Below are 25,314 nucleotides of genomic sequence, written 5' to 3'. Positions count from 1 at the left end.
GAGTGGGGTCATGCCAGGCTGCACACAGTAAAGTGAAACGTTCTTGTTCTGCATGGCTGTCTCCATCTGGCAGCTGTGCAAGTCAAAGGTGACCTGTTGTATACATAGTACTCACTGAGCTGTACGCTAAAGGCGTCATACGGTGACAGGAAGTACATGCACTACATGGTTACTGTCATGTGCGTGGAAATGGCAGATCCAACGACAACATATCATTGAAAGGTTCAGAAAGAAATGAGGCAGTGAATGCGAAAACAAGCAACAGCCACCACACCTTCTTTTGCTGTTCCTTTATTCAGTCCGTCACTTTATACACCTTCTGAAAGAGACACACTTTCTCCTCCATGATCCTTTTTTCTCATTATGGCTTTTTAAGGTGATAAGAAGTAATTACAAAATGATTTTTGCTCGAGGCGTTGGTGGTGGGAGGCAACTGTTGGGACGTTTCGCTGGTCAAGGTCACCTCAACGACTGTAATTATCAGTATCTGGAAGATGCTGCACGCCCACTGCTGCTGTGCTTTCTCCCAACACCCTTCCACCCTCTCTCTCTCATTTTTAATTGGTCCACAAAAGACAAACACAGAAATCTAACTATATTATGTTTGAAAAATCTTGTAATAAAAGTAATTAGCCAAAAATATTGAAGCATACAAATTCCACTGGTCAGTCTGATTTTAATAAGCTCATTTGTGGGCTTTGAAAATCTACCAACTAAGAAGAAAAAAAGTGCTGCTTACTTAATGAGGTGCTTAGTGTGTAAGATTACTGACAAAAACGTTAACAAGTACACAACTCACCAGAAGAATTACTTCTAATATAGTTTTCTTACCATTATATAAAAGTTGTGAATATTGTTTTAAGACACATTTCATTTCAAATGAAAAAAATTAAAGGTGACTTGCTGGTTCATAACCTTAAAGTCAATAAGATCATCAAATTTATCCCTTTTCATAATACTGAATGCAGAAAATGTCATCATATTCTTTGTTAAAAAAAAAACTACCTACACATAAAGTCAAAATTACATACATAATGCTTCTGAAATGCACAGACTGAAACAGCATCAGATTATCAGTTACAGTAGGACAAAGTTTGTAGTTATAGGAATATACATGAGAAAAAAAGAATCTGCTCTAGAGAAATATAAAAGTGTAAACAAGGAGAAAGGCGTTTTTATATGTGTGTGTGTGTTTGTTTCTAGTCAAGCAGGGAGGGCTCTGATGGACGTATGACAGTGGGTCGGTTGGGAGCAGCCGGGGGTCTTCTGCTGCAAGAAGAGAGAGGAGGAGGAGGAGGAGGAGGAGGAGGAGGGGGAGAAGAAACATGCAAGGCAAAAAATTATCAGATAGTCATGCACCAAAGATTCCCAAAACACCAAAAGCCAGAATATACAGTACAACCCTTCACCAGCAGCCTCAAATGCCCCAGCAACGTCCACCAATACCAAAGCACAAAAAAGCATTAGATTCCGTGTGTGTGTGTGTGTGTGTGTGTGTGATGTTACCTGGGAATCCCGGGCGGCAGTGCAGGAGGCACACGGGCCGGCCTGGAAGGGACAAGAGGCACCACACCAGAGTTGAGATCGCCTGCGTAGGCTGTCTGGCCTGGGGGTCTAGACGGCACGGGCGGTGCTACGAAAGCAGGTGAGGGATTTAGAGGGGGTGGGGGGCCCGGGGTGGGCCCCCTTGCCGCTGGGGGTCGGCTAGGAGGGGGCGCTGTTGCCGAGGTGGGGCGGGACCCCGGTGGAGGACTGAGACAGAGACAGAATGCTAATTGGTAAGAGTTACATTTCAAAAAAAGAATTCCTAAATCCACTATAGACTGTTGAGATGAAACAAAAAGGATCATGGAGGATTACAAGGAATGGTAATGGTAAAAATAATTTAATATTATTTTATATGTTGATGTCATAGGACATATATGTTCTGACACCATCATCATAGTTACTTCCTGGTAAGGTTCTGTGCATTTAACCCCTCGTAGAACCCACTGATGTATTACTTGCTTGATGTACTTGATGTACATATTGCAAATGGATATTGGCTATATGGATATTTCCCTTTAAGAGTAACCTTTTTTTTCAAACTATTGAAACATTCAACTTATACATTGGATATTTTCAAAATAAAAGAACATTTCATTATAAAAAATAAATAAATTCAATTGTATCATAATTAAAATGTAGGGGAAATAAAGAAACATTACAAAATTAAAAATCTTCAGGGTCTGGTAAAAAGATGGAATTAAAGCTGAAATTTATCTTTTTTTGTTTTAGTTTTACATTTTCAATTGTTAACAAGTGGGCTGTTTTTTTAAAATCAGTGTCTCTAAAAATATAAAACGAGGGTAGTTTTTTCGCCAAATAATTTAATGTCTATAACATTTTGCTAAAATAATTAAATTAATTATGTACTTTTCATCAGCTGAGAAACAGGGATTTCTAAAAATGCATACATCTAATTTGTCTGGTGTGACATTTCAAAAATGTTTTGAAAAGTCCTTCTAGGGTAACCTGTCTATAGTTTGTTTTGAGCGTACAGCCCTTAACACCCTGCGTGTGACAGACTACCTTGCTAAAGTTTTATTTGCCTGTGATTAGTCAATATATAGAGAGACGTCACGTGTCTGAACTTGTGATTGGTCGATAGGCGGGGCTAAGAGAGAGCGTGAGTGAGTGACTGAGAGAGGTGCTATGGCGCCGCTGCGACAAATGTGTTTTTCTTCCTTTAATGTAGCGACTAGCTACAAAAAGTGAGCCAAGTTACTCATTGGTTATAGTTAAAAATCCTTCACGAGAACTGTGTTCTTCAGCTAAAAGTTTGTTAGCCGTACAGTGCTCCTGCCAGCAGCTGTCAGCTTTGTAAGATATCGTCTGCTGCTAGCATATCTGTTAGCTCCTCGCTAACGACTGAATGGACGGAAACCCGCCGGGTCACCAGATCAGGTCACCAGGTCCCGTGTTACCAGGAAAGCACGGTGCTCCTCCGGCTCCGAGGGAGATCAGCTGCTGTCCTTCATCCTCGCCACTGGGACTGTGACTGGACTCACATCTGCTCGTGGATTTCGGAGACTTTTGAACTGTGAGTAAACCGCTTTGCTCCGGTGAGTGAAAGTGACGTTCAGACAGATTTGTTAACTTCACGCACGAGCTGCGTTCAGACTGCAACAGGGATTATTATTTTGCTTATTGCTGGTTTTTGTGTTAAATTTTGCCCACTGGAGTAAACCATTATATTTGTTGTTGTTTGATGCCAATAGTTTTGTTATGAGTTTAATTAGGCCTAATACATTTCGAACATGTTCACTGACAATGTGTTATAGTGTCACATTGATTTTTTTTGGCCAGGTTAAATGCGATTTTGCCATAAACTTTGGAGTTTAAAGGTGTCCGGAGTTTACCTGCAGACAGTTTAAAGGGCGTTTCCCTGTGATTTTCAGTTTTCACTAGTGGTATAAAAAGTGCTGTGGTAAATATTTTTGTTCGAGAGATGGAGACCATAAGTGAAGCCATAAACAAACACCAAATGTGATTTTATTCTGTTTTTGTAAACAAATAGCATAATTTCACATAATTTTCCTCTTTGTCAGTGCAATAAGTAGTGTTTAAACCTGAGGAATTACAGTGATACAGGGTTTGCATGGTCATGGAAAACCTGGAAAAGTCATGGAATTTGACAGTCTAATTTTCCAGGCTTGGAAAAGTCAGTGTGCAAAAGTCGTGTGCAAATGTCCCTGCTCTGACTTGCCCTTGGGCAGTCTTAATGTAATTATCAAGTGCAACCAAAAGAACTGACTTGTCACTCCACACGTGCTCTGCGTAGTGTTCCTCAGAGAAGTTGAGTGAGTGCAGTGGAAAACAGGTGGTCTGTGATTTCCTTTGTTGTAGCCTGGCTGATTCTAGATTTCGTTGTGATTTTTCTTCATGTAAACACATAACATTAACAATACTCTTGATACGATCTTGACTTTTTTAAGAACCATGACCAGGATACATGAAGCAGGATATTATACAGTAAGAAAAAACCTCAACATGTCAGTGGCCTCTGGTGGTCAAACTATGTAATGGTGACACTTTTTTCTAAATGATGTCAAACATAATTTGGCATGTCTGCACTGACATTTCATGCCATTTAACACAAGTACAGACTGCAGTAAGCTTATAAGAGCTGATATATTTGTGTTTATTCATGTTTGTTACCTTGGGTCCTTGGCAATCCAGTTGTCATCTACCGGTGGAGGCACTGGGGTTGAGACAGTGGTGGTGCTGATGTCTCCTATGAGGACTAGGGCCTCTTTCAAAGCATGATACATCCTCAGCATCTCGTCTCTCCTCTGAGCTTGTTCTGCTGACTCCTCCATCAAACTGCCCTGGTCACCGGCTGAGTACAGATAGGCCAGTAGCTCAGAGTGGATGAAGTCCTTCGCCTGAAAATAGGAGGAAAAAGAAAGTTCAGCGACCCATGTTATTATTGAAAGACTTCCCACCTAAGTTTTCATTTATCATGCCTCTCTAGATCTATAGTTTAACAAAAGAAAAAAGTTAGAGCTGAGCACTTACACTGTTGATCATGAGGTGCATGATGGTTTTGGGCATGAGGTCTCTGATGGACTTGTTGACTATGCCGATGTATGAGTCCACGAGGTTGCGGATGGTCTCCACCTGCCGTTCAAGCTGCGGGTCCATGGACACGGTGTCGCTAGGATTCATGGCATCTTCATTTTCAGGCTGGAGTAGACAGAGACAAAAGAAAGAGAAGTAAAGGGTACTACAGCAGAGATGTTTTGTTTGTGTGATAGGTTGAAATAAATTAGTTTTCTGTTTTGTTGGTGCACTTAGTATGGGTTTAAAGTGAAAATGGGATGTCACACACTTCTGAGGACCCATCAGGATTAAGCAATATTTGAATCAGAATCTCATGGCAACTGGTGGGGTGTTTAGTCAATGTCAGTCACATCTGATTGAAGCACACCCACATAATGGTAAGGGTTCATTTCTACCTCCTTTATGTATAAAAAAAATATATATACGTTTAAAACATTGGAAACGGCACTGCACCCACAGATATAAATAATACAGCCAATAGAGGGCAGGGTTAAATGTTTCTGACAACAGCAAATGAGGCGACAATGGAAGAGGTTATAATAATGTACCTTTAACTGAGGCAGCGTTGTAGATGGTATCGTGGTATGCAGATTTCTTAAGAATTCTTCTCACTATTATAGATTTGTTCTGGTCCAAAACTCTCACATTAAAGGAGCTAGCAGCTAATGGTGCTAACTCCAAAAAGAAGCCTAATAACAGCAACAGTGCTGACAGAGCTAACAGTGTTAACATGGGGGGAAACCGGAAGCTATGCTTCAGCATTGGCACTGTGGGTTGGGATAGCGTTTTCGGCACTGCATGAGCAAATTGCAGAGCGGCAGCGATTAGTTAGCCAGTGGTAAACACATAAATGCTTGCATGCACACCGCCAGACTGGTTACCACAACAACAAACACAGAAGCTCAGATTACAACACTCACAGAGTGATCTCCACTTTATCTTTACTTGGCAAATAGTGGTTTATTATGTTAATGCTCTGAATTTCCTGTACAGCACTTTAAAGTCACATAAATAATAACTTAAGATGTCTTTTTTAATCTTTGATTGTTGATTGATTGACTACTTACTCTTACAGAGAAGTACTAAGGATTTGAAGCAGTGTAAGGAGCTTTAACTGCATTTTAAATGAACAGTAGGCAAAGCTCTACAGTTTAGGGCACATCTTTCTCGATTTAAGCCTTCCATCCACCCCACACCAATATTTTTTGACCATGAATCATAGATCTTTTTGGATGCACTCTCCTTAGTAAGTGACCTGAATATATAATAGCGTGGAAAGCAAACAGTGGATAGCTGTGGCCTGGATATTGGATCCCCCAGTGTGCTTTCTAGACCAGCGGGGCAGTGAATTGAATGAGCAGTTGCACACAGTGTGGTTGTGGAACAGGGCTTTGCTAAAAAAAACACCTCTTGTGCTCTACAAATGTACTCCAGACACATTGAGGAAGAAAAAAAGGTAAAACAATTTTTGTTTAAAATTTGGACCGCAAACTAGTTTCACCAGAGTGTATGCAAAAAGCAAACAAAACTCTCATAATTTCCCACAATATGCTGTGTGTCTCTAAATATCTTTAGGCTACATTTAAAGAAATGCTGGAATTCTTTGTAAATACTTTTTGTTAACTGCCTACAGTATTAGTTAGCTTCTGGCGTACCTGGTCTTTCTCTGGGTAAACACCAGCTCTGAGGAACGAAGCTTTCCAGCTGTCTACATCCTCCTGAGTGTCACATGCCAGTTCAATCTGACGCAGGTCTTTGTACACATTCCTGTCAGACACACACACATTGACCAAAGATTACAGCAGATACAACATCATAAACATGATTGTTTTCAAGGATCGTAGCATCCTTACCTTTGTTCAGTGTTGAAGATGGCAAAGACATGCTTGCTGGACATGAAGCCCTTCTCCACGTCTCTCAGCTTCAGGTTGTCGAGAGGCAGCATGTACTTCTTCTCTTTCTCCTGTTAAAACAACCAGAGATGTGGTGACAACTATAAAAGATGGCAGACTATAGCAAATAAACAATTAACTCACCAGAGCAAGTGAGTACAAAGTAAAATTTTACTATCCTGGGACACAGGATGACTACAGTTTTACCGGTGTGTTATAGTGATAACTCTGTAATTACTTTATGAGATGCTGGAAGTTTTGTCCTTAAAAACAAGCCCACTTCCTCTCCATACATTAAAAATGAGTAGGGCTGGGGATTATATTGATTGATATATATTGATATCATATTTTTTAAGTGATGTCTTTTCCTGGTTTTAAAGGCTGCGTTCCAGTAAGATGTCGGGTGTAAACCTGTGGTCAGTTGATTGTCAGACCAAATTCTCATTGTTTGGATAGTAAGTAAAGCCTTGTGTCCACCAAAGTCTTTCTTTTCCCGGCTGAAAAAACAGCAGTTGTTTTTCACTACTTGTATTTCTTCTCTGTGATGGTTGGTTTTTGTGGTATTAATCTTGCCCCTTCTCCACCGTGATTTGAGTGCAACGTTTCACTCAAAGTAAACATTTTTCAACTCTCATTTTTAATCGGACAATGGATTAAAAAAAGATCAGACGACATCTAGTGTCAAATGTATGGATTACTATTGATTTCAATTGACCAGGATTTTCTTTGGTTGATTACAGCCCCAGAAGAGTGAAGTCAGCCTTTTTTTAGCTCTTTCTATTATGTCTTTAGTCATTACGTCCACATTACTGATGAATATTTATCAAAAATCTCATTGTGTAAATATTTTGTGAAAGCACCAACAGTCAACTCTATAATGTTGATATTAAGGTGTTTGGTCAAAATTAACGTGATATTTTATTTTCTAAGTAAACAACACATTTTTCAAGCGTTTACTTCCCTATAAGCAGTCTTACCTCCTCATCTTTGTACCAGGAGAGAGATTCAGCAGTCAGGACAAACCAGTAGTCCTTGGATCCTCCCTTCATGATACTGATGTTAATCGTGAGCCAGCCTCTGCGGATCACCTGCACACGAGAGCCCAACAGTTGACTAAACTACACACCCCACAAGAGGAGTAATATATGTCTGCAGAGAGTAAACAGAAGACTAAAAACAGATGAAATGACAAAAACATAGAGAATTGGCATCAAAATACAGAACAAACGCCATGCACGTGCAACAGTATTATACATTAAAACAACAACAAAAGAACAAAAACATAAAAACGTTTGCTTCAATGAAAAGTCACCTTCTCTGCATCCCTCTCTCTGTCAGACTGACGGACAAGAAGGCAAAGGGAACAGACACACAGGGATAATAAGCGGACATGTGCAATACCCCAGCATGGGTTTTTGTAACGATTAATGTATTATAAAGTTGGAGAGTCAGCCGCGCACCAATTTGTCTCAGTGCCAAGGTGACGTGCCGCAATAAAACATTCCCACGCCGCCTAAAAAGCATTTTCTTCCTAGGCCACCGTTATCATCAGGGCTGTTCAGACACAGACAAACTAGGCACCAAAGAGAAGTTTTTCTTTGGTAATTTATTTCACCCAATCTAATTTTAAGTAGGTCCCTTTTATGCCCATGCATGCATTTCTTTGTTAAATGAGTCAATGGTCTCACTGCAAAATACAGCTGATTTTGAGAGTCTGCAGGCTGACCCAGTATAAAAACGTTTTAATGAGGGCTTAAGCGCAGCTAAAACTGCTGGCTGTTGCTTTTTGTGACATACTGCTGTGTTTCAAACAGAGACATGGATAACAAGACATATCCCACATAATCAAAAAAATACAGAAAAAAAGGATGAGAAAAAAACTTTTTTCAGCCTAATGACTGGGTGAGAAACTTGTAGAACTGGAATAAATGGCCACCATCTTGGTAAAATCCAGTTCTCATCAATTTGTAAGTGTAAATTTTTCACTTCCCTCTTCTTCATCAAATCTCGTTTCTCGACATGGCCTGAATGACCGTTGACTCCCCCACCCACCCAAAGAGGAAGTGACCAGTGGAGGTGCGGAGGGGGTACGATACTTACAAGAATCTCTCCCTGGGCCGTAAAAAAGGAGGAACAGAGGAGGAGAAAGAGGAAAAGGGAAATGAAGAGAAAAGACAACACAGGCACAGACAAGAGTGTGTAAATGTGAGGCAACAGAGGGCAACAATGAAAGGAAAGACGGGCTGAGACAACAACAAAGAACAAGAAATAAAAAGCAAACAGCAGGAGAAAGCAGCTGCTATGATGCTGCAGTGGTGTGAGGGCTTTATGTGGCTGTGGTCTGTTTTAACGGGGAGGTACCTGATTGGGCATGACTCTCTTCTTGTTGGCGTTGGCAGCGGTTCTCTGCTGAGCACTGCGGGAGAGGCATTCAACAAGATAAACTGTGGTATAATATCCACAAATTAAACCACATGATATTGTTCATATTTTTCAAATGTCACTATTACCTGGAGCTATAACTAATGACTATTTTTTATTTATTATTTATTATTCTGCCTTTTGTATTCTTAGTTTGGTCTGGAAGGCATCAGAAAATGGTGAAAAGTGCCCATCATAATATCTTAAAGCCTTAATGCCTTCGTATTGATTTGTCTGATCAACAGTCTAAAACCCCAAAGACAGTCTATTTATTGTCACATTTGATGATCAAAGGCAGCAAATCCACTCATTTTGGTCCACTGTCCAAACAATTGAGTCATCATTTCAGCTACTAACAAAACATTTCAAAAATAATATACAGTACACTTTATCATACAAGTTATTATCGCCTTCATGTTTTTCTGTACCTAAAGTCTGAGATGGAGAATAGTAGTTGCAAAAAATCTAACTGTTGAGATTTTGTACATGTATTAGTATTCCTTTAAAGAACTCGTAGTGCAGAAGTACAACACTTCTACAAATTCTTCTCTGTAATGCTGACTTGGCACTTTTAAAAACACAAATAGTGGTGGTAAATGTAAAAGCCAAAATTGCCAATATTAACCAATATTTTACTTATTTGAGATAAGTGAAAAAAATTCCGGTACAGAAATGTCAGACATGTTTGAGATAATGAATATTTTTAACTAAAACTGACATAAGCATTGGCCTCTAATATTGGTTGGGCTGTGCTAATGGTGACTAAACTTTTGTTGTTTAATTTCTTCCCAGCACAAGAAAACATTTTAAAAGTATCAGTTGGCCAGAAAATTGGTCTTCAACATTTGACTGATCAATCCCTATTGACTGACTGACTGGATATTAAAGAGATTAAGGCAGCACCTAATGATGATTTTTCTTACTGATTGATTTATTGATTAATCTGCTGATTATTTTTTGGATCAGGCTTATACGGCACTGTGCACTGTTAGTATGTATACCTAGGATAGTAAGGTACCACAATTCATATGTACCCCTCATAGGTATGAGCCAGTCATTTATGTATATCTGACATTATCAGGAGGGCTGCCCACTTGTGACCAATCCACTGATAGGAGTAAAAAAGGATGTAGTATAAAGACTGAAAGGCTGCGTAAGGATGCAGGTTGATTTTTGAGGATGGGTCGAACAAACACACGACTTTCTCCCAGGAGACCATTGCTCAGAACTGTGTCAAACCCGGTGAACTTTGAGTTATTTTAAGTAGGGGTCGACCAATATTGGTTTTCAGGGCCAATACCGATTATTAGTCCTTAATGGGACCGATAACCGATATTTGTAAACAATATGTATTTACAATAAAAATGAAAATATTTCTGTTGAAATTAAGAATTTGGAATATAACAAACTCCAACACAAAACTTTGTGTAAACGCCTTTAGCAAATGTTTAATCAGAAATACAGCACTATATCAGTACTGTATCAAATACAGCAAGTTCCCTGCAACTTTTCGTTCATTAAAAATTTAAATCTAAAAAATAATTGAGTAAAAATAGTTCCTGAAGTTTTACAAAGTAAAATTTCCTCTTACCACTTTCTTTGCATGTATTGAAGACTGCCTTTCCTGGTGTTGGCTCAATGTAATACGCACACATTTTCATTAATTAATTTTATCAGTGGTCATTAAAAGAAACCACTGCATCACCGTGCTGCCCCTTATCGTTTCACATTTGGAAAATTTTAGGATAGACGTCTTTCTCTAATCCTAATGAAGCTTAAGTATCTTGACTAAGTATCTTACTTGGCAAATCCAATGAAGTCCTCATGGTTAGTGTTGATGTAGGAGAGCTCAATGTCAATCAACAGCAGCACCTGAGGGGGCAAAACATCACACATGTTATGTACACAAAGAAGTGAGACTGTACAGAAATACAGATTGGCTGCATCTTTCTCTCTATCTCACACACACACACACACCTGGTCTTTGGTCTTGCTGTCTCTCTCTCTGACGTAGGTGGTGACGATCCTCTCAGTCTCTTCTCTCAGCCGAGGGTACGATCCCAGCTGTAGAAGCACACACAGAAAACACACGCACTGCTGCAGGGACCGTTACAGGACACACCTGTGTAGCCTTACACAACACTGTGAACACTGTGTATCCTCATAAGCAGCTACACCCGACCACTGACAGTTACTATACGATATAAACACAGTATGAGGCAGGACATTTCACACATGGAGACTGAGAAGGCATGCACTAATGAGCTCCATATCAGCTTGAGATTTTTTGTCAGCTATATAGATGTTGTGATAGCAAGTGTAAGGAAACAGTGTGCATTAGCAGAATGTCATCTCAAGCTGATAACGAGTCTCAACAAATCAGGGAGGAAGTAGGAAAGAAGGATCAGGTTAAAGTCCAGAAAGAGATGAAGTTTGAGTAGGGTTTGATGGAGGCTGGTGGGGAGTGCTTTACTGGTGTGGTTCAGGAAAGAGTGTATCACAGGGTAAATACATTAAAATCTGTCTTGACAACACAGGGTGAAAAACAGACACAGTTGAGCCATTTTCCAAGCAGACAAATTTCTTGTAGTGCTTTTCCATCGGCACCTTTTGCTGCGATGAATCAAATTAAGCTGTGTCGATTTGAGTCTCCATTACCAGTTTAAACACACTGAGCCACAATTGAGATTGTACATCTGTACGTGCTGTCAGTGATGCTGACAGCACGTACAATGGCCTCCAATTGTGTTGCAGTGACATCAGATGGGCTTCGTTATCATTACTCAGTGTCAAAATTCAGTGACGATTCAATGTCATCCAATCAATTTGTGTGTTTCAGCTCCCTCTGTGCATTGCAATCTAAGGGCCTGCGTCCAGATAGCGTTTTACTTCAGCACAAAAGTGGTGGCTCGGGAGCGCTTTATTCCAGCACCTCATCAAAAAATAGATTTTTCTGTCTTTGTTGTGAGGAAAGACAGTTGCTTAGCTAAAGAAGCTGCAGTGACGTTACTCGCGCCTTCCTGAAAAGTTCAGAGATTTTCAACGCAAAGTGCTCGGAGCTGTCGCACAAAAAAAGGCAGAGCTCTGGACACAGGCAATAACCCTAACCCAAACCATTAATGTTTAAATAAAATGCATCACAAATCAAAAAAGAAAAACTTAAGAAGAGTGATACATATTTTATAAAAATATTTTATTTACTGTGATTAAAGACTACCAGCAGTTACTTGTAACTTTTAAGGTGGACTGTTTTCTTCAATGCATGATTTGTCGTCCGTCAATCAAAATACCTTAAATGTCAACATGGTAACACTGACCATGTATTTTCATTGGCTCTCTTGCATGACAAATGCTAAATTGTATCTTAATTAGTCATTAGTGCTTAAAAGTATCTATGACTTTTTTTTATGCAAACTGCGTTATGTTTTTTTTTCTTCACTTTGTGAAAAAGAGTGGATCGTTTTGGCGCCTTCGAGATGGTAGTACTGCTGTATGGAGAGAAAATGACAGCTGTGCCGGGCTAAAGTGCCGAGTCATGCCAAGCCAGCACATGACTATGGAAAAGGACTATTAGTTTGAGAGCACGGATTTGATTTGATAAGTGAGGCGGGGTGAGGGGGTGTTAAATAAATCACCAATCACAGTACTGATGAGGTAAGTGGGCTGGTAGAGGTCCAGGATCAGAAAGGGCTCTTTTAGATTCGTCATTAAAGAGGGAACCATAGGGTGAAGTGGGTGGAACGGGTGCTGAGTGCAAGCAGCGGTGAGGGGGAACGATCAACAACAGACAGTGACAAGTTAGTTTATTACTCTCTTTTCCTTCCATTGATTGCCCTCCATCACCTTTTACTTGTATTACTTTTTTCCTTTCACTGTCTCTTTGTATTGATCACTTTTAAATCCGCCCCTCCACTCTTCTTGTTTACCTTTTCAGTGCACTTCCTGATCAGGGCAGCAAGCTCGGTGACGACGAGGTCAACACATTTCAGACAGGGGTCTTTCAGCTTAATGATCTGCTTTTTCACTATGGCCTCAAACGCCAAGTCTGGGGTGAACAGGCCTGTCCTGTGGTGAGGCATCATGGGAGTTTGAGGTTTAATGTCAGGTAAAGGAGGTGGTGTAGCATGGGGCCGTGATGAGGAAAATGGGAACGGAGGCAGAAAAATGAAGTTGGATGGAATAAATTGGAAGAAAAAAAGAAAGTTTCAAAAGGAAAAAAAAAGATGAAGATTGATGAATACAAGAAAAAAACAGGTATTCAGTTAGTTCTACTTCATGTATAGAACAAAAACAAGCTGCAGGTTCTAGAAAGTGTACATTTAAATTTCAGCTTCCTATACATTTGCATGTTAAAAGTCTGCCTATAGCTTTTTATTCATGCTAGCGGCAGGGTTTTTATGGATTTTAGTGTCAATCAGTCAACCACTTTGGTCCAGAGCAAAATATCTCAACAACTATTAGATAGATTGGCATTTTGTAAAGGCATTTATTGTTCCCAGACAATGAATCCTTAATGATTTGGTGATTTCTTAAATTTCCTCGTGTCACCATCCAGCCAGCATGGTTGTCGAGACTTAAAATAATATTTAAGCCTCAAAATGACAATTTGTATTTGAGTTACTTGCTCCACGTTATGCTGAATTTGATGGCAGCATATGTTGCTCCAAAACCTGTAGATCCCTTTCAGCATTAATGTTGCGCAATGCATTGTGTTAAGTTTGTATGAATGTGCTGATATAGTTTTTCTGTTGAGAAACCCCTGCCTCCTCGTTCAGCGTGGAACCATGTGAGGAAAACAAAGTTTTCTCCACATATTACACATAACACAGGGTGAGTGATTGACACGCAAATTATTTTGTGGGTTAAGTATTCCTTTAAGTCTTGCTTCAATTGAAGCCTAAAACCAAGCCTGCAGCTTGTTTTGTAATTAACCTGTACAGGAACATGTAATAGCCTGCCTGTTCCTAACCACACAGCCTTTCAGAGACACCACTCCAGTGCACTGCAGTACAGCCTTGTATATCCGCTAATGTTCATGCAAGTGAACTTTAAAGCAGGACTGTTAAAACTGAACCCTCCCTTTGAATTCAGCCACTTTACTTTTCAATCCAGCATGCCAAAACGATGACCGAAAGCACATACTGTAGCTTTTAAAAAAACATAACCAAAACGGCTGCTTTATAAAACAGTTTGGCACCAAAATGGCCCCTGGCAGCTCTTAAGTTGGCTGGTCTCTGTGGTGTGTATGTACAGGTGTGGCAGCCAGGCAGGAGACCATGCAGCGATACCTTATTAGTGCACTGTCTGACTGTGTTGATGAGCTCCTGGATGACCAGGTCGATGCATTTCAGACAGGGCTCTTTCAGCTTAATGATCTGCTTTTTCACTATGGCCTCAAACGCCAGGTCTGGGGTGAACAGGCCTGTCCTGAAGGACATACAGACAAGACAGACATAGAGACATGGGGCACAAGAGGGGGATAGATGGACACACAGGCACACTGATGAGGGAAGAGATCAGCAGACAGATGATGAGGAAGATAAGATGAGGAGCAGTGGAGTGGAAGACAGCCATAAGGCTAACAAGCAGCCAGGGAGACTAACTAAAAACTGCTTACAGAAAAACAAAGATGGACTGAAGAGACAGCACATTAAATGGAGACAAGAAAACTAAGACAGAAAGTGACACTTCGAGACAGAGAAGACTGTAGGTCTTTGTGAAGCCGAATGGACAAAAACAAATAGAGAAAAGGCTGGCAGACATGATAGCTGACATACAGACAGGGAATGTGTGTGCGGAGCAGTGTGCTGTTTGCAGACTTGCCTGACTCCGTGGATGTTCTTGATGGCGTAACTGATCTCTTTCCTCAGCTCCTTTTCATCAAACTCCATCTAAGAATACCGTGCAAAAGCTTAGACTTTATTTGTCCAATGCAAAATGAATGCTGAACAAGAGGGATAGTCTGTGGGTTTGTGTACCCTTTGTTAATGTTTCATTTATGAGAGCTTGGGCAACATAGTAACAGTATGACACTGGTATTTATAAAGATTGCCACATCAGTTAGTGTAAATATAAAACCAGTCGTGGAGCACGTTATTAACCTATGAGTGCCTGAGCCACTTGTTCAGCCAGACAATCCTTTGACACAGTTAAAAAAAAATACTGAAAAATAGAGTTCTCTGTCAAGTAAAATTACAAATACACAAATATGTGACTTAAATCTAACTACTTATCAACATTCAACATAATGGTGATAATCATATTAAAACTTCACATCACTAGTCACCTTCACCAGCTCGAAGGGAAAGCGCTCATGGAAGATGCGATTGATCTTTGCTCCACCTGACAAGTTGGAGGTGTCCACCTGATCCCCAGACCCCTCGATGCACTTCTCAAAGTCCACCCCAAATTGCTGCACCATCCTACAGATTGTACATAGAATACAGGAAATGCTTTGAAACGATGTATTTGTTTGTCTGCATCTGTTTGTGCGACGGCGTGTGCATGTACTGACTGGAGTAAGGCCTTGGTCTTGCGTGTGGGGTCGTCAGGGCGGAAGTTCTTGTACTCCTCAACCTCTTTCTCCAGTGATAACAGCTGGCTTTGCAGTTTACTGCGTAACCCGGGCAACGTGTCACGGATGTGGTTGGTCAGTTGCTGGAGAGACACAAAATTATTGTATTTTTAAAAATAATTCACTTCTTTTTTCTTTTTTACTTAGAAGTATTTTAATGCTTATTTTTTCATAAAGAAGTATTTAAATGCTGAGGAGATTTGTATTTATACTTTGTTAATGTGTGCTCTTTTGGTAAGGGCTCACTTGAAACAGAAATGTTCTTGACAAAAACTTTAAAGTACAAATGAACACAAGCCAGAAATAATTTTTTTTAACCCTGGAAATTAGTCATCAAATTAATCCTCAACAATTATGTGAGTTTTGCAAAAGACCTGCAGCACATGTCTATATGTGTGTTTGTGTGTGTTACCTGATTGAGGGTCTTCTGCAGCAGTGGTGTGCCCATGCGTTCTGCAATGTGTCTGTATGCAGGGTGCGACAGGAAGAACTTCCTCTCAGCAGCCAAAGCGGCACGGATGTCTTTCTTTCCATCAATGTCCTTTTGACTGCGGTTCACCACCCCAATGTAACCTAAAGACAGAAGAAATGTCTGCTGTTCTCTGTGGGTGGTAAACTAAATACATTAATTGATTTGCACAGGATTTGCAACCAAATATTAAATTATGATGACTGCTAATATTGAAGAACTGTGTTTCAGAAAAGCTGTTCATCTGCTGAGGATGTAAACATGATGATATTTCATTCAGTCTATTTAAGATCATTGTCATTGTTTAATTTCAGAGCCAATGTGTAGTTGAATGTATATCTGCAAATATTTGGATATTTGCAATGAGATTGGTGAATTTCATTGCAAAATGTGTATGTGTGGGCGCTTTTGTGTGTTAGTATTTGTGCGTGTGTGGTCTCACCTCTGCGGAGCGGCAGTAGTTTATTTTCAAGGATGTCTCGTGCATCTGTCCCCTCATCCATCAGGTCCAGCTTGGTGATCACACCAATTGTCCGAAGACCTAAAGACAAAGGTGTCATTGCTAAGACTGAGCATATATGACTTACACATGGAACGGGGAGTTTAGGATTTACACAGAAAATGTAATGCTTTTATTTAGGCAGTTAAATTCTAATAAACTACAGTGGAACAGTGTGTTAGCAGTATATTGCAATCTAAAGAGTGCTTCAGGAATGAGTCCTAAATCCTGGAAATGAGTCAGCATTTCCCTTGTCATTATGTCAGTGAGTTGTCTGTGGTTAACACAAGCTGAAGAGATTTTCACATTTTGTTCTACAACATAAAATAGCTAGACAGTACCCTACTTGCAAACTTTAAAGCCGTTGTGTGTTAAAACAGACAGTTGGTAACAAGTGGCTAAATAAGACTACAGAACGTCATCGTACTGAACTGGCTTTACAGTCTTGTGGTGTTGATGTTACGTCATGTAACCGTGGTGTTGTTTGTTTATAGCATAATGCGTTTTGCTTCTGGTGATTTCATTTGCACTTCAAACATCCTAACAGTGATGTTCATTTCTGAAGATGATCTTGCTGAACAAAACGTGCAAGAATCATAAACATTTCTTTACTACAGGACTTATTTTCTGTAGTAATTCAAAATCCAATGGAAAAAACAACACTACTGTCTGCGCTGGCCTATCACAAACTTACACAAACTTACACAGAGCACACACTGCTCCAAAAATCAAAACAAGACTACCATCTGCAGCCATGCTAGTAGCTCAGTTAGGCTGATATTAGACCCAACAGTATGTTATATGCATGTTATATAACATCAGCATGTAACATACTCACAATGGCCAATGCAAACATGATGATGTTTGGCTGGTAAAAAGTTAACCATCTACTGGGGCGACTGGGGTTCAGGAGGTGGCGCGGTAGTCTACCATTCGGAAAGTTGGTGTTTTGAGCTCTCATCCCTGCAGTCTACATCTGTCCTTAGACACTGATGCAAAGTCATATGAGCAGTTTAGGGTTCGGTATCTTGTCTAAGTGTGTGTGAATGATTACCTGATGAGCAGGGAGTAAGTGCATGGTTGCCTTGGCCACCAGTGCATAAATAGGGTGTATAGAGCTTTGAGCGGTCGCTAAGACTAGAAAAGCGCTATATAAATGCTGTCCATTTACCATTACTACAACCCTGAACCTTTAAAAACATCTGAATTGAACAAAATAAGGCCAAAGGTGGGTTTGATTAAATGTAATTATATCTCTACTAATCTTATTCAACACATCTACGCTGCCAGGAAGTGTTTTAATAATGCAGCTGTTAATTATTCTTACGAGCAGGCTCCTGCACTGAGGCAAAGATTTATAAAAAGAAGAGTGATAATAGCTGCAAGACACAGCAAAAGTAATTAGTTTTTAACCAAATTAGAGCCAAAAATGGTTACATTTATAAAAATATCCAGAAGAAAATGTATCAAATGACATACATATTGGCACCATCCTACACATAAACTTTCTCCAAGCTCTCAAAAAGTCCTCTTACCCTGAGGGTCCACCTCCTTGGCAATCTTGAGGGCGTCAGAGTTGGCCAAGTCTGTGTTAGCCGGGGTGACGGCCAGGATCAGACAGCTCTCCTTGGTGATGAACTGCAACAGCATGTCCCTGATCTGGTGCTCGATGTCTGGAGGCTGGTCTCCCACAGCAACTTTAGTCATCCCTGGCAGGTCGATCAGGGTCAGGTTCAGCACTGAGAGATGTTGATGAGGTAGAAGGAAGGAAAGGAATCAGTCAGAGGCTGAAAAATTGCACCTAGAAAGCTGAGTTTGTATGTGTGTGTGTTACCGTTGGGGGAGTAGACACGGAGGTTGATGGGGATGGGGGAGATGCCCTTGTTGGATCCTGTGATCCGGTCAGTCTCTGCTTCAATCTCCATACGGACCTCGTCAAAGTCCACAAACTTACGTCCCTTACAGTGGAGGAACTCTGCATACTCTGCATGGAGCAAATGAGAGATTTAGACAGGAAGGAGCGCAATGGATTGATGGGAGACGAATATAGAAACAAATGTAATAAGATAAGGGGGCACAGAGGGGAAGATGGCACAAAGAGGGACAGTGTAGGAAATTAGAGGGAGTGAAACTAAGTTAGCTGCATAGAACATGTCGATAATGTGGATTTTACTGTACTTTCTTTTTTTAGAACGGTCGCGTCTACGTCTGTCAGCTGCTCAGACGTTCACATGTACATTTGGATAGCTGTACAACTACATGGTCACTCAGCTGTGCTGATGATCGACCTTCACTTTTTCCCATTTTATTACTTTTTGCGCTTGAGTTGACTCTTTTTACTAATTCTTATTCATTCTCTGTTAGCTAGTAAGTTTGTCAAAAGTATCGATACTTTGTATTGAAGGCATAGACTATAAAATAATGGTAGTAGCTACCGTGACATTACCCATTGGTTTGTGGACTCCTGTTTTAAAGCCTTGAGTTGGGCATTTTCAACATTTCTGTTTTTTGGAGCCAGAAATGACCATATTTGGATGAGAGAGTGAAGCTATGGAGGACTGACGGGTGGATCTATTTGCACCCCAGTCTGTCACTCAGGCAGCTGCGCCCTTATTATGTGCAACTTTAATCATTAATGAAATGTAAACAGATGAATTCTATAAAAATTCAACCCTGTGCAGTTAATGAATAATAAAATAAGCTAGAGAACAAATTTGTTTTTTTGTCTCAGGCTATAATCATGTTTTTTTCTGCTGTAAAGTTGAGCATTTTAACATGGAGGTCTAAAAGGATCAACTCACTTTTGGATCCAGCCTCAAGTGGCCATTCAAAGAACTACAATTTTTTTTTTCAGCTTCAGGTTGCCCCTTGTTCAAAAGTATTGAAGCTATACAAACAGATGGATCTGTAATCTCTCTCTCCAGCAACCAACCCACCATTTTCCTCTTGTCATGGTTTAAAAAGAGGTGTCAAGTATCACACACCTGACCAGGACTTGTAAAGCCTGAATTTAAGAGCGCAGACCCTTTCCAGACTGTGTGACTCGTGTTTACAACTTACCTGCTTTATTGTTAACCAGCTGGAGAATGAGAGGACGACGAGTGACGATGCCAGATCCTCTGGGCAAAAAATCCCTGAAAGATTGAGAGACAGTCAAAGTTTAATACACACAGACGACGTAGTGACATGAGTACTGACAAGCAAATGGCTGTTTGGCTAACAGACATTTGTAACAACGTCAAATCAAATAACAACAATGTCACATCAAATCATATCAAATGTGTGCTCTCGCTGATCCCAGTTGAATAATTTAGCAACGTGATGCTTCTTCTCAGTAAATAAATACAAACTGAAAAAAGTCTGAAAGCATTTTATTTTCAAATATCGTGTCCTGAATACGTGTCCGCTTCTATGAAAATAGGAGTACAAGCTCTAAAATTGATCCCCAGTGTCCACCCATGTACATGTGTGCATTATTGATGCAAGGCAAAGATTGCCTTACAACCCTATTCATTATAAATAGTGCAAAGGGAAAGAAACATGTCTCCCTGTTTCCCCTTCTCAAACACACAACGTTCATCAGAATGGAAACTGTTCAATAGAATTGTGATTATTTCCAGGTCACCGACTACCCATCTCTGCAGGCTGTGAGAGCATGTCTGTGTCTGTCCGTCCTTCTGTCTGTGTATTTGCCAGGTCAGCAGCAAAGACTGAGTTGAGTTTTAGCGTAAGGTAAGCAGGCCATACATACGTACACACATACACCCTGTGCCTGCTGTCCGCTGCTGACAGAGCAGTCAGGATGTTACACAACAGTGATTCCCATCCTCTTTCCTCATCTCTTCCTGTCACTTATGAAAGCACGACATGAATAATTCAAGTACAGGGGTGTAAATCACAAGTTTAATCATTATGCGATTTTATATTGATTCTTTGGACAACAATACAATAATTGCACGCTTATGTATTCAGTTGGTTCTTGTGTTAAATTTTGACTAGACTGTATGCTTGCTTACGTGTGACAGTTGTATAAGATTCGATATTGATTCAGTTGTCTTTTCCTGGTATCTGGTGCCTGGCACTGGGTTGCAAGCACTGTTTGATTGTTCAGGAGGGAGGTGTGCGTGGACGGAAATGGTGACACAGACATGCTTTGCGGATTTTAAAATAAAGGTGGATCTCTTAATGGCACAATTATGCTCAACGTTAGATACGTATACGGCCACAGACAGAGCCCTCTGTGCATACTGTGTATTCATTTTATCACAATTTGTGCACATTTTCTGAAAGCTTACAGATACAGACAGAATACTACCACAGATCAGGGGGGCAATGTAGCGGCGCCCAAGCGAGATGCAACTGTAAGTCACAACGAAGACATTTTAAGAATGGCGAAAGGGGGCGAATTTGTAAGATCGTAAAAATAATTCTCTGTCGACATGTTTCATAGTATTTAATGGCCTCACAGACCACAGATGTCTGCAACGCATTATTACAGCCTCTTCCACTGTTTGCTTTTGTCAGAAACATTTGGCTCTGCACTCTAATGCTGTCTAATGGATTTATCTACACCAACATAAAGGGGGCATGAAAGTCATGTGAGCAGTCATAATTGCAATGACTGAAATCAAAGTTATCTATTTTTGTATGAAAACAGAGTATAATTGAGTCTTAAAGAAGAAGAAGAAGATATGTATCAATGTTTTCACTTTGTGTCAGTGATGTTGGGTTATTGATTATTGAATCAATATATTCTTTCAGGTTGATGTATCGTTATACCCCATTTGATTGCCAACAAGACAGTTAATCAATTACAACGTTGTGCCAATTATCTAGTAAACATCCCAACCAAACATTTGCTCAAACATAAGGATTTGGGTTCTTTGGGCTATGTTTTCACACTTAATGGTATAAATCAGGGGTTCCCAACCAGAGCTGAAACACCTGGTCTGATTAACTAATTTGTAATGAAATTCATCTACAAGAATTTTGAGTATTCATTTATTGTTACAGTCATTGAAATATGTCAAAAATGTCAAATATTATATTCAGTTTCTTGACTTAGAATTTGGTACTTTATGTTTTCCTTCATTGCAAACTGGAAATGTTTTCATTTTGGACTGTTGGTTGAACAAATCATGGTGAAGACATTTGAATTAATAAAAAAAAATATATAATCAAATTAATCAATGCCATAGATAATGAGTTGAAACCTTTTCCCCACCCTCTCTGACTTTTGACCTCTTGTAAATGAAGCTGTCTACTGGCTACCCCGTGTAGGAGCTAACATATGAGCACAAAAGAGAGATCTCCCTTCAATACAACTCAGACTGATATGCTTGAATAGTTGTAAGAGGCCCCGAGAGGTAAATTCATCCAATATTTCACAAACAAAACAATAAAATGACAAACAATCCAAAACACAATGCCTTTTATGTAGTTTTGTATCCTATTAATCATACTGTGACTCTGAAAAATCATGTGCCCCGTTCAAGTGGTCCCTACCCCCAAGTTAAGGAACCAATGAGTGGAAAATGATAAAAAGATTGTTCAAAATCTAAAATGATTGTTAGTTGAATCCTGACTGATTTAAACCTACTCCAAATAACTAAAAACAAATAAATGAACAGAGCCAGTATAACACCTGTGCACGTCAGTAAGCGAATTAACAAACACGAAAACAGCTAAGTAGCCTCCTGTGGGTATCTGGTACCCAGTGTGTCATATACACATGACAGTGCAGCTGGTGACATCACTGATGACCCCAGCACAAACACATCAATGCCCCTACTGTCTCCCCCAGCCACTGCTTGGGACCCGGAGACAAAAGGCAACAGGAAAAAAGGAGACTTGGCTGGCTAATCAACATTCCCTATCTCTTGGACAACAAGTGAAATCATTCTGACATGTCGAAGAGTAAAACGATCCCTTTTCTGGGCACCTTCGTTTGGAGATAAAAACACAAAGACGCCACGGATATCTCAAGCAGTTTAGGCCTCTGCGGCAGCAACACAGACATGTCTTCTTCCCCTTCCCTTTCCTCATGAATAGATATTCTCCAAAGGCGTGTGTCTCTTTGTTCTAACTGCAAAACAAACTGCTTATTTTCCACATTCAACATCTAACATATGGCATTCATGTAGCAGTTGGTTTGCTTCTATTTGTCATCAAAGGGGGATCCAAAATTCAGATTCCTTTACACTCATTCATCGACCTCAAAAGCTTATTCAGCATTGCATTTTCATTTGCACTGTCGGTATTTGTACAAACTCCAACACTTCATCTATCTGACAAAGACCACATCAAACCTGCCAACAGTCTGTTTGCACCTCACCCTGGAAAGTAAACCATTGACCTGACCTATGTAATGTAAGGCCTATAAAGATGTATTTACAGCCCGCAAGCAATCTCAAGGAAAAAACAACCTCAGTAAATGTTTGACAGAGTGGGTAGAATATGAAGCAGTAGCAGATCAGTGCTGATATTCCTGCTGAGGAAGTCAAATTTGTATAGGCTGAGGAGCTCTAAGACAAAAATTACTTTTATAAATCCCTTCAATTTTTTTCTCCTCAGTTTTTTGTCTCTCATTCAACAGCTGTTTTCTCGTGCGTAAAATGCGTAATAATGCGTTGTGAATAGCTCAGCTCCAAAATGGAAAGAATCCTTTGGAGAGAAAAAACGTTATGAACTGGGAGGCACCGACACAGAGCGCGTACCCAAGTGCTTAGTTGGCGACTTTTACGCAACAGCTCGGCACAGTTTGTCTTAAAAGAACAGCAGCAGCCACAGTCTACAGTCGTGAAAGTAGAAAAAACACCATTCACAAAGCTATACTAATCCAAAGTTACATATAAACGGTACAACCTCCCGACGAAATTCTCCAGCACGGAGCTCTTCCCTGCGCTCTGGCCGCCGACAACCGCTATCTGCGGCAGGTCCAAGTTGCATGTCTGGCCGATGGAGCTGAAGGCGTCCTGGAGCTTGTTGATGAGGGGAATCAGGTCTTCCATTCCCCGGTTTCCCATAGCGGCACCTCGGTCAGCCCAGCGGGCTCTATCCTGCTCTGCTCCCCGATCAAATAAGAGCCAAAGGGTCGGTCTTCCAGCAAAGCAAAAGTTTCCAGATGGCACTGCAGTCTGCCACAGTCTCTATGAGGTTATTTCATTAAAACGCCAGGCAGATTAGAGTCATGAGTCCCGACTGCGGTCAGAGCACTACAGAGGTTATTAGCAGGATGATTGCATGATAAAAGTAGCCACATTAAACCGAAAACTTCTGTCATCATCCGGTCAGGCGACACCCAGCCTCCGCCGGAGATCGTGGCTCCGCCTCCGGCGTCACTCTCCTCTGTCATTGGTCAGCTGGGGCGTCTGTCAATGTAAACCAGTACGTCGTCGTTTTTAGAGTGCAGTTTGGGAAACAGGAGTGGAAGTATTTGAGACAATTTAGGGGTTTATTTGCAAAAAAAAAAACAAAAACCAAAAAAAGCCAGACAAAAAACCCACACATAAAGGTATAGCAATTAAACTTGAGTTGGTATATTCTTTTTTTTGTTGCAAAAAACTGAATGACTTGCTTATTTAAACAAACAACAACATATGAACCCCTGTAAACACTGAAACGGGTTTTGCTTGCTGTCGGCGTAAAATTAACCCTATTCATATGTTTGTTATCATCCTGTTATTTCACATTAATGCTTAAGATATAAGTAAGTATGGATAGCCTTTGCTTAAAGGTTCTTCTCAAAAAAGAAAGAAGTATTCAGATCCTTCAATTAAGTAGAAGTTATAATACCACACTTTAAAAATGCTCCCTTACAAGTAAAAGTCCTGCATTCAAAACTTTAAGTAAAAGTATGTGACTATTGTCTGCAAGATGTACTTAAATTATATGAAAAATAGTGTTTTACTATTGTATGCAGTGCTCTTAAATGAATGTTACTGCTGCATTAATGAGTAAAGATCCTTATGTTTGAAGCATGACTCAGAACCACATAAGAAAAGTGAATCAAAAAGACATCTTTTCATGGTGTCAGAAAAACACTCCTTTATCACAAAGGGATACTTCATTTTTTTCCATAACAAACAATTCAAAATAAGTACATTTAGAAAGACGTGGGTTTTACTGGACAAAGGAGATGGAAAACTAATTTGAATAGCAACTAATGCTGTCAGACAAATATATGGCTGTAAAAGCACAACATTTTCCTCTAAGATGCAATGGTGTAGAAGTATAAAATAGCATCATATGGAAATACTCAACTTTAACAAGTGCCTTGAATTTGTACTTGGTGTCTCTTGTAGGCGTACTTAGTACAGAACTTGAGTATTTCCACCACTTGATTATGATTTGTATTGTTGAATGCCAGTTTCCCAGTGAGGCTGCAGACATGTTTTTTTTGCTGACTTTTAGTAGCTGCAAATGTAGACAGAATTTTCTTTGTCATTTAAGAGGAAGTGGATCATTTGTGTGTCTCTCTGGATTTACAGAGACACACAGTTGTACAGTTTAAGATCTAAACCCCCAATAAGCAGCATGAGGCTTAAATTTAATGGTTGTGTGATTGTTTTTTGAATGTGCAGACCAGGTTTTACTGTCTGTTGTTAATAATTGAATATATGGACTGAGGCTTTTTCAGATGATTTAAGAGGCTGTTAATGTGTGCTGTCTGAATGAAGTTTGTTGCTCCGGGTTTTTCTGTTATTTCTATTATTTATATTGTCCTCTTTGAAAGATCTTCCATGATCTCTCCCTTATCATTTTGCGAAATGTGTTCTGATACTTTTTGATCTTTTATTACACAGTTATTTAGCAATGGGAAGGTCAGAACAGGCAGTTTCCTCGATATGACTAA

The 25,314-nt window shown here is 40.0% G+C and overlaps 1 protein-coding gene across 4 annotated transcripts; it reads right to left on the bottom strand.

Annotated features, from left to right (window-relative positions):
- Positions 1 to 275: 275 nt before the first annotated feature.
- On the bottom strand, positions 276 to 23,748 carry LOC121941810 (dynamin-2-like). Of its 4 annotated transcripts, none has more exons than XM_042484690.1 (20): positions 23,325 to 23,748; positions 19,521 to 19,594; positions 18,295 to 18,444; positions 17,996 to 18,199; positions 16,404 to 16,502; positions 15,905 to 16,065; positions 15,433 to 15,575; positions 15,205 to 15,340; positions 14,742 to 14,809; positions 12,845 to 12,983; positions 10,896 to 10,982; positions 10,720 to 10,790; positions 8,859 to 8,913; positions 7,475 to 7,585; positions 6,459 to 6,568; positions 6,261 to 6,372; positions 4,561 to 4,728; positions 4,201 to 4,427; positions 1,507 to 1,752; positions 276 to 1,266 (listed from the first exon to the last, which is right to left on the bottom strand). In XM_042484690.1, the coding sequence occupies exons 1-20, from the start codon at positions 23,483 to 23,485 to the stop codon at positions 1,200 to 1,202; spliced, it is 2,589 nt and encodes an 862-aa protein (XP_042340624.1). In that variant the 5' UTR covers positions 23,486 to 23,748; the 3' UTR covers positions 276 to 1,199. The 4 variants fall into 4 exon arrangements, with proteins under 4 accessions (XP_042340624.1, XP_042340625.1, XP_042340622.1 ...); XM_042484691.1 differs by lacking the exon at positions 12,845 to 12,983 and adding an exon at positions 14,207 to 14,345 and having other exon boundaries at positions 23,325 to 23,747; XM_042484688.1 differs by lacking the exon at positions 12,845 to 12,983 and adding an exon at positions 14,207 to 14,345 and having other exon boundaries at positions 276 to 1,269; positions 23,325 to 23,746.
- Positions 23,749 to 25,314: the final 1,566 nt, after the last annotated feature.

Source organism: Plectropomus leopardus, chromosome 4 (genome assembly GCF_008729295.1).
Source record: "Plectropomus leopardus isolate mb chromosome 4, YSFRI_Pleo_2.0, whole genome shotgun sequence".
Lineage (NCBI taxonomy): Eukaryota > Metazoa > Chordata > Actinopteri > Perciformes > Serranidae > Plectropomus > Plectropomus leopardus.
Note: the sequence above shows the minus strand (reverse complement) of the source record. Positions and strands in the feature narration are given on the sequence as shown.